This window comes from Halichoeres trimaculatus, unplaced genomic scaffold (assembly GCF_033239565.1).
Source record: "Halichoeres trimaculatus isolate MK-OKI-2021-1 unplaced genomic scaffold, fHalTri1.1 fHalTri1_scaffold_6, whole genome shotgun sequence".
Lineage (NCBI taxonomy): Eukaryota > Metazoa > Chordata > Actinopteri > Labriformes > Labridae > Halichoeres > Halichoeres trimaculatus.
The window spans coordinates 22,203,712-22,213,706 of NW_027437184.1; the positions used below are offsets into that span (position 1 = coordinate 22,203,712).

The following is a 9,995-nucleotide window of genomic DNA, read 5'->3' on the forward strand; positions in this document are numbered from 1 at the left end:
AAATGAAACATCAAACAGATAAACTTTTTACTAAACAATAGTGAAGCATGGCTCAACTTTTACTCGCTTTCGGGTACTTGAAGCAAGGGACGAATAGCGACCCAAGTTGGCTTTCTGCTGAGCAGATATGTGTCAAATAACCCAGTGATTAGCTTGTGCTAACATGCCAAGTCTGGTGCACGACGCTCAAGTCTTTCCCATGTAGAAATGTGATACTGCAGGTAGTTGCTGGGCTAGTGAGTGTTCACAAAGTCACAGTTGGAGACAGTGGGTGTGTGCTGCCGCTGGCACTGAGCCTAGGAGGAGGAGCCCAATTTGAATGTTGTGTTTACTAACAAATTACGTAAACTCCTGTAGACCCTACCTTTAAACATGCATCAATTTTGAGTGAGTTTTTGGGGAATATTTTTGAGCCCATGCTTTGATTTTTACTACAGAGTCATGTCTTGTTCTGAGCACCCTCAAAAATCATTTCCATAGCAATTTACAGCCTTTTTGAAGTTGTATGAAGATAAATCTGGAATTTTTGAACGTTTTAACCATATCATTTACTGTAAATAATAAAATCCTCAACTTCTTTGTTTTCTGAAATTGTGGAACAATTCACACACACTCGCACATGACACATTGTTTTTTCACATCACGCTGTAAAGCTGTGAATGCATGTGTGTACTGAGGCGGTGTATCTTGTGTTTCTTTGCAGCAGCTGATACTGTAGCTGTGACCGCCTGCACCTGTCACTGTGCGTCACGCCTTTCCCGCACACACATGTACACGTGTACACTTTACCTTTAATACCACCAGACAAGCCGGGGCTTCATAAGCAGCATGGATGGCTGAATAATCACAGAGAGCCCTGTGTCTGATGGGTACGGTTAAAAAGGTTAGAGCGGCTCAGAGAAGAGTCACATTTCCTCATCTCTGTTTTCTGTTCTCTCTTTTTTCTTTGTCAACAAAGAACCTTTTGATAAAATGTTTCTCTAAAACAGCTATTTAATCTTGAGCATTCTTTCAGTGCTTCATTTAATAGCTTTCTTGGTGAGGATATTTTGGATGATTGCTCTGTTTTGTCAACTGCGCACAGCTCAAAGTCTCTCTGACTGATTTTTTTAAATTATTATTTTCTAAGCTACATTGGTTTAACAAGGAATCTGTGGGAGCCCCAACAGAATCACCTGGATCTGCTGTCAAATTAAAGAAGTTACATCCCTCATGGTTAGCTATATAGCATACTTGTTAGCTAAAGCTGCAGGCATGCACAGTATAATATAATACTCTGAATGGATGGTTATGCCATAATAAAGTTTGTTTTACACTCGGAGATGCAGTTTCCTTTTTCTTACTTTTCTTTTGTCTCCTAAACTCACACAAACACACACAGGAAATGGACACAATTCATTTTCAAACATCATCCTTTTACTCGTACAGTAAATTGACAGTTTATGAATAAATATGTACAGAGATGAGATAACATTTAAATGACTGATGGAGGTAGGAAGTAGAGATCGTTTTAGAGCAAGTGTCAGTGAAAACTATAAAAGACAAATCTACCTCTGACTGTAAACTTGTGTTTCAGTGCTGCTTTAAGCTCTGTCATATACCACTCACATGTATCTATACACTCCTAAAACATCTAATAGCATCAGCTCTTGAGTTAAGACAGAATCTATTTTACAACATTTTACAATCCTGACATTACACTTGACTATGAATATTGAGTGTCGCACTGTCTCACACACACACACACACACACACACACACACACACACACACACACACACACACACACACACACACACACACACACAAAGGCGGACCAACATTAATACTTGTACATACACGACCAGTGCTAAAAAGATCTGCTTTCATTTTCTTTTCACTTTGAGTTTGATGAAATTTGACCCTTAAATCTTTATTGGATGACATTATGACATTTTTTGTAATCATTTTAAATTGGAACATCATCCTGTAGAAACGAACAATTAAACTTGGGCCAGTTTAAAAACCATCTTCAAATAAAAGTTAGATCAGATTGGACAGAAGGGAGAGGAGAGCAGATTTGGAGAGACAGATAGAGGATAAACAGCCCTGTGTTTACCAGATGAAAGAAAACAAACACAGAGAGAGAAAGGGTGGTTATGATAGTCACAAGTTCTGTGTTTATCTGACTCACATAATTACACCAGGAATTGATTTTGGACCACTGATGAGGTTTATCTGGACTGAACGAAAAACAGGCGTTCTGCTGTCAAAACTCTGATCTTCTATGTGATACCTGAAATGAGACGCTCTGTTTAAGTACGGACTTTCAGTAACACAAGGAACAAAATGATCTTTCCCTCTGTGGCTGTTTATTCTGGCGGTAACACAAAAAACATGGTCATTTATTCCTGCTGGTGCTACTTTTCTTTGTAAATTCTAATGTCAAAGTTTGTCTTGAGGGGTTTCACACAGTGCAGGTGGGTTTTGAACCACAGGGGCTTCCATAACGTGGCTTCAAGCTCAATTAAGTAGTACTTTAAAAAGTCTGATAAAATCACTTTTGTCCTGTACATCTGGCTGAACTGAAAACATGAATTACTTTAACTTACTTGATATAAATCATCATACAAACATAATTTTCAAAGACGAATCAAACATTTCTTTATTGTCTAACATGAGAAATTACTGGATTACTTTAGTCCTCTGCCTCAGCATGGCTTAGTCAACTAAGTGTGCCGTCGCAAACTTCATCAGCATCTGGTGAGAGATTGATATGAGGCATTTGTCACCGTCATAAAAAATTACATTACACTCAAACACTCATTTGATCAACATGTGATCAGGGGTTTTCAGGAAAGAGCAAAATATTAATTTTCTCTCGTGAGCCTCAGAGATCAAATTGACCAATAACTGTTTGATTGTATGTCTGTGCTTCTCTGAAAGCTGCAGTCCTGAATGATCTGTAGTTATAATAAGATTTGATATATTAAGCAAACAATATCCAGAACCCGGAGAACAACACAAATGTTTGATTCTGTTTGAATCTTTTTAAGAAAGGAATGTTTCTGAAATGGCAGAGAAAATATTTAACAACCAGAAAGTTAATCAAACTGTGGTGACTTCAATGTTTAGTCATGTAATTGCTGAATTTTTCTTGGAAAGCATACGATGCACTCACATGGACAGCCAATTGTTTTTTCTTTACGTAAGCAGCAACAAATTGTAGAAGTAGATGTGGCTGATAGAAAGAGAGATCTGTTGATGATTGACATCTACACACAGATTTAAAGTATCGAAACTTTTTGTCCCTCCTATCCTCCTATACTCGACCATAGACTCTAAAAAAATGGACGTCATCTTGCTCACTTTTAAACGAGGTTACCACAAAGACTGCTGCACTGGTGACTGTGCTGTGTTCAAGTGTCCTTTCTCTGAAAAGTTTTGTTATCATTAGTTGTTAGCATAGACTGTATATAGAGTGGACAGCATGGCTCTGCCTTTTACCATTGTACGGTTTTGAAGCCAAAATACCCCCGTCACAGCCGCCGCCATTGGCAGCTGTTGAGCAGCCGAAGTCTGTGCAGTTGAGACTGTGGCAGAGACTGCAAGATAACATCCTTTTTTTTTTTTTTACAGTCTATGGTTATCAGAGGTAAAAAAAAAAAAAAAAAAGGGTTCTATGTAATGCTTGACGGTGATTAAAGGTCTCATATTATGCAAAAATCACTTTATAAAATCTTTTAGTTAAATTTGTGGGTCTTTGGCTTTCCTCCCAGTCCACAAAATGTGATATTTAATGACAAAACCTGTACTTAGTAGTGCTGGTGAATGTAAAATCCTGACCTAAAACAAGCTGTTTGGATTTTGGGGATTTGCCGACGTCAGCGATTCCCTTTTTTGACCAATCAGGAGCAAGTCTGACCTGATTGGTCCTCCAGAGCAGATACCCCTGAACCCCCTCCCTGCTGCTAGAGGAAAATGCTGTAGTTGAAGGGACATCACTGCTCTGTTTTTGCTTGGTTTATTGGCTTTTTGGACCAAAACCATTTCATGAAGACATCAATGATCCATATTAAACTGCAGAAAAGGAGCATAATATGGGACTTTTAACAGCTGCCATTTTTTTTGAATGAGTAAAATACAAAGAGATTAGACTTTCAAATGAAAAAAATATATATATTCATTTTTCTCACTCAGCTCTACTCAGATTCTCTCAAAGTCCCTCATAGTCTCTACTGCAGACTACAGACTCTGGCTGCAGAGTAGCGACACCTTTGATGGGGATGTTTTGGCTTCAAAATGTACAAAGGTAAAAAGAAAAAAGCCATGCTGTCCACTCTGTATTCAGTCTTTGTTCTCAACTCAGGGCAGCTACTTTTACCCCTCACACAGCGAGAAGAAATGACTACAGCTGTCCTGTTGGGCAAAAGTTAACCAGCCAGTATTTATGGTTTGTACCATTGCACCTAAATATCAACAAAGGGCTTCATTAAATGTCAGGAATAATAAATTTAAGACACAGTTAAAGCAATAAATCATCTGTCCTGGCACGCACTAAGGTGTTATCTACTTGCTGGGTGGAAACTTTATTACTCCCGAAAAGCTGCAGGGTGGCCATCCTGAGCGTTAACATAGCCTTATCTTCTGCTAACATGGCAAATTTACAAGTCCAAAATTGCTGACCCACTTGCAGGTTTAAAGGCCTGCCCCTGTGATGCTTTATTAGTCCCGTATTTCAACAGCAGGTTCCCTATCATAACATCAGTTTTCTGCTCCATTTGACAAAGTGTGGGAAGATATCCACTCATAATGACCAGTGAATGTCAGACTCTTTTTACCCAGTTATACTATTGTCTTGTCTCATTGTGACTGAGTTTGAAGCTTCACTTTCATTCATTGGTTTGCTTTAAGTGGAGATCTTTTTTGAGTGAACACTGTCGATCATAGTTTACCCTTATGTTTTTTGTTTTGGTGTATTTTTATCAAGAAAACTGCTGCAGCAAAGAGGAACAGCGATCACAAGTAAGACATAGTAGTATCCATTGTAATACAGACCAGAGAAGTGAATCATATTTGACAAAAATCAGACATTTGGACCATCATCAATCTTCTGTTTACTGTTTGGCGACGCACTTGCATCCAAAGTCAAACATTTTCATTGGTCAAGCATGAGAAGCCAGATTTTCCTGACAGTTCTCGTTTGCAGAGCCGTTTGCCTGCCAGCATGTCAGGGAACCAGGAGCTACGTCCAAAACCTGCTCACAGTGAGAAGACAGAGTAGCCACGGTCAGCATCTTGCAGTCTGAAACAGAGTTCTCCAGACTGCCTTTCCACACTGGCTTCCTCTGAACGTCCCCATTGAGCCCAGCGTGCCTGTTCATCGTACCCAGGGGCTTTGAGTAACAGTCTCTCTCCCTGCACCAGCCCCATCCTCTCCCCCCTTTGCCCCGCAGACAAAGGATCTCCTGAAAGGCATGCCTGAAGTCAGGGCTGCGGCAGTAGATGAGTGGGTTGAAGGCTGAGTTGGAGTATCCCAGCCAGTTGAGGAGTCTGAAGAGCAGTTTCACATCACCCAAATCGAGAAAAGCCATGAGGATATTTAGAATAAAGAAGGGCAGCCAGCACAGCGTGAAGGTTCCCATGATGATCCCTAAAGTTTTCACAGCCTTGTGCTCTTTAAGACAGAACTTTAGGCGCTTTGTAGCAGAGTGTTTTCCTGCAACCTTTCCCTTTACAGCCTCTGTTCCTCCTGTTCTCTCCATGTTTAAACTATCCTCCCCCGCTTCTCCTTCCTCAGCTCCTGCTCTGTGTTCACTCATTGCAGCTTTATCATCAAGATAAGTCGGCTGTGTGTTGTAATGCAAGTGATTGAAGTGCCTCTCCCTGCCTCTGATCTTCTCCAGCTGTTTCTGAGCCTCCTGGAAGACACGGCTGTACAGGAAGATCATCACCACCAGCGGCAGGTAGAACGACACGATGGAGGAGGACACTGCGTACTCTAAGTTGGTGTTGAAATCGCAGCAGTACTCATCTTTCAAGCACTGGCGAGCTTCCAAATCGTCAGACACCCACAGCTTCAGATGGATGGGCATGAAGGAGATGAGAGAGGCCACTACCCAAACCCCGAAGACCACCGCGAAGGCTCGACCCCTGGATGGTGGAAAGAGGCAAGAAAGGGGAAAAGTCTGAACACAGAATACTCAACATAAATAGTGCACTTTAAACACCATCATTTTTGTGGGTTTAACTCCTTATTCCCACAGAAAGTGTATGCACCCTAATCCCTCAGTAAAGTGCACAGTGAAGCCAAGACATTCCTGTTAAAGCCAATGATAAATATGCAATTTATTTATGCTATAAGTCTATCTTTAACTTAGCCTACGCCCTGCATGCTGGACGTCATGATGGAAGTCAGGCCTGAGAGTGGATTACATCACCTGCTGAATTTTGAAATAAAACACCTTGTACGGACTCCCTGCCTTTAATTAGATAGTATAGATAAGAAATACTGATTAAGGTTGTATTGATCGTAAAAGCTACAAAACAGCCATAGATTCATCAAACGTGTCGACCACAACAGCTGACTTTTAGGTGAAAGCCTCGTGAGAAGGTCATAGCACAACAAAGTAGAACTATTCATTAATATCAAACACATTTACACACAATCCTGTAAAAAAACAAATTTAACCGTTACATAATAAACTCAGTTATGGTACAAGCACAAAAGCCACTGTTTATAATCAAAACGAGCTGTTACTCAACACTGAAAGACACTGTAACCCGTTGTTTGTGTGTTTTCTCTATGCAAAACTCAGCTGCCGCTGTTCTTATCTGCTCTAAATTTTGAACACACTTCCTGTGAATGTGTGTGTGTGTCGTCTTAAGGAGCAAACCTGTGGTGTTAATTGCTTTCCTGTGTAAATTAGGCATTAAACCCTGGGGAGCATTTAGACTCTATAACCTCGGGTGACCCTACCACAGCACTGACCCATTAAGCATGTGTCTGACACACGTCACTGTAGCATTTGTTTACCATTATTGTCTTCATTAACATGTCTCATTTTCATCTTTCATGCTTTACTCCTGTGGTACAGGATAAAAAATATTTTTGTTCTGAATAACCATTAAATAAATTATAAACAAATAGATAAATGTACATCATGGAGCTGCTACAGAAACTGCTGGCAACATGGGCCTGCTAGCTGTTTTTAACATTATTCTTCCTTTTGACAAAGACATGTAAAACAGACTTATATATTAGTTTTTACACAGATATGCGGGATAAGAAAACACACAGAAAACAGTCATAATGGATCTATAGTGGATAAATACAAGATCATAGAGTGTTACAAGTGAGGCTAAGGCAAACTTGGAAGATGACGGTTATCATGCATTTGTTTTTCAGTAATGTAATGATGGGGCTGCCTTAGGTTGCCCTTCAGAGTATCTGTGTACTTCTCCATTTCAGTGTAGTATCTGGTTGTGGTTATGTTTTTTTTTTGTGTGTGTGTGTTTTTTTGCCTGCCTGTGAAGCAAATTTCCCTCAGCAGACACTAAAGTTGAATTTTGGATCTCTTCAATCAACATTCTTATGCCTTTAGACATTATCTGAAGAGCACGTTTGTACAGTTGAGTGTTTTCATTACAGTTTAACCATTTACAGCCTACATACAACTTCCTTTTTTAAACCAAAATACCATCAAAGTGCACAAACACTACAAGAAGCCATATGTGTTTGTTTATTACGAAGCACTGGGGTCAAAAGTAAAGAAAACAATACTATTCAAGATTTTGGAATTGCAAAGGAGTGGCTTTTCAAATTTAAGAGAGGATTGTGTCACATGGTGCGATCCAATTTGACCAGAAGTACTCCCTATCATAAGGTACTGTCTCCTTGCTGGAGAACTGAATCATCTTAAAGTGAAAAGCCCCAGAGAATTGTTAGATTTTTGCAACATAAGTGATGTAAAGTAAAGTAATAATGCAGAGGAAATAAAGTTCAGGCTGTTCTTTGAAAGAGCCTATGACATGACTTTGATAAATCTTTTTGTGGCCTCAGGAAATCCTGTTAATTGACGCCTTGCTGGGCGTTAAGTCGTTCTTACAGGAATTAAAACATCCTCAATGGTAACTACAGTACTGTAGATATTCTCTTCTAAATGTATGTTTCCTCTCAAAATTCTGTCACTACATTACCCACATTGCATCATGACAAACTATGCTAGTCATAGTTGTAACGCCTCCTAAAGCCAATGGACTCACATTAAAAGACAAGAGGATTGGAACCAAAATCTGACCTGACTATGTCTTTCTGAGGCCACAACAGAGATTTTTAAGTCTGTGACATCACTGGACTTAACCTAATAGCTATAGCACAGTTAAGTTTGGGGCCAAAAACCACTTAATTTCACTTAAAAAGCCATACACCTAATGATCTGTGGGCAGAATTTCCACTCACATTCTCCCTTGAGCTGACTGTTTGACAAAGAAAGCCCCATGTTGGAACAATTCAAACGATCCAAAATGCTCCAAAGCCAACAGATAGAAAAATAAATTTATACTGCTATTGTTCCAGGGAGCACTAGTTAAGAAGGAGAATTGGATAAACAAGCTCGGTCATGGAAGACTGATGAAAACTTCCTGCTCCTCTGCATAGATTCAAATTTTCCAGACGTATTGCAGCCTTCAAATGGATAGCAATGTCACATCAGGTTATGCACTTCACAGAAGATGAAAACCTGCTGTGACTTCACTGAATGGCAGAGGGTCTCCATGTACTACATACTGGAAAATGAAGTGGTGCAGGCTCAGTATTCCCCCACTAAACTGAACCAGACTGTCTTTCTTGGCCGTACCTGGTGAGTATCGTTGGATAGCGTAGCGGTGATGTGATGGCCAGGTAGCGGTCCAGAGCAATCACACACAGGGTTTCAATGCTGGCTGTCACGCACAGCACGTCAGTCGCTGTCCAGAACTCACACATGAAGTTTCCAAACTGCCAGGCTCCCAGGAGGATGTAACTTGACCCAAATGGGACCACAACCAAACCCATGATGAGGTCAGCAAGCGCCAGAGAGGCGATGAAGAGGTTGGTGACAGTCTGGAGCCGCTTAAACCGCAGGAGGGCTGTGATCACCAGCACATTACCTGCTCAGAAGAACAGAGGCTTTACTCAAAGAGGCTTCAGACCAGACACTGTATTAAGTGATGAGGGACGTGACAGCTCCCAAAAAGTGAAGCCAAAACATTTAGAGCACCTGCTTTGAATAATATTACTCAGTATGTATCACATTTTGTAGTTCTTATTGTGCCGTTACAAGGAGTATTTTGACTTCACTTTTGTACAGTAAAATTCATATATTCAGTGGTATGTCCTTACTGACCATCAAGTAATCAAAATGATAACATTTCTCACTTACCAAAAACTATGGCCAGAACCAGAATAGACATTGCCACACCCAGCAGCACCAGCTCTGCATCACTGTACTCCACGGACCTCCCAGGCAAATCATGGGTGAAGTTGCCTTGCTGTGATAGGTTACCTAGCACTGAGGTAGCACTTGAACCTGCCATGATCTGTGGTGGAAATTTGAAAGATGACATTGGTCTTTATTCGACAGGACAGCTGTTAAAAGTGATAAAGCAAAACATGGGGACAGTAAAATGGGAGGAGCTTACGTTTATTTCTTATCAGCTTTTCCAGCTGTCATGTGACTACGATTTTGATTTGCTTAATTCATAGTCACCTGCATAACTCAAACTCTTTGATCCAATTTCAACATTTCAATTTCAGACTATAAACAATGATAAGTAAAAAAAAAAAAAAAAAGCAAGATTGTCCTTTAACTTCAGGTAAGACCCTTTGGCTACACTTTAGCCTGACAACTTAGCTGTTGGATTCTCAGATTTCATCTAACCTGAGGCAGTATTTCCTATAACAATAGTCTTTAAATAGCTGCTCAGGTCCCGTTCCAGCTCTCTTATAGAGATGCCCTTGTGTGGTATGTAACATA

General features: G+C 40.2%; 1 protein-coding gene across 1 annotated transcript; it reads right to left on the minus strand.

Annotated features, from left to right (window-relative positions):
- Window positions 1-5,144: 5,144 nt before the first annotated feature.
- adrb2b (adrenoceptor beta 2, surface b) lies at window positions 5,145-9,555 on the minus strand. The gene is made up of 3 exons (XM_074672460.1): window positions 9,402-9,555; window positions 8,838-9,129; window positions 5,145-6,132 (listed from the first exon to the last, which is right to left on the minus strand). The coding sequence occupies exons 1-3, from the start codon at window positions 9,553-9,555 to the stop codon at window positions 5,145-5,147; spliced, it is 1,434 nt and encodes a 477-aa protein (XP_074528561.1).
- Between the last annotated feature and the right edge of the window lie 440 nt (window positions 9,556-9,995).

Excerpts from the sequence above, each read along its gene's own strand:
- adrb2b (XM_074672460.1), bottom strand. The coding sequence starts at position 9,555 with ATGGCAGGTTCAAGTGCTACCTCAGTGCTAGGTAACCTATCACAGCAA. Across the intron at positions 9,130-9,401 it reads GGTTCTGGCCATAGTTTTTG|GTAATGTGCTGGTGATCACA; the intron begins GTAAGTGAGAAA and ends TCTTCTGAGCAG. Across the intron at positions 6,133-8,837 it reads TATCCAACGATACTCACCAG|GGGTCGAGCCTTCGCGGTGG; the intron begins GTACGGCCAAGA and ends TCCACCATCCAG.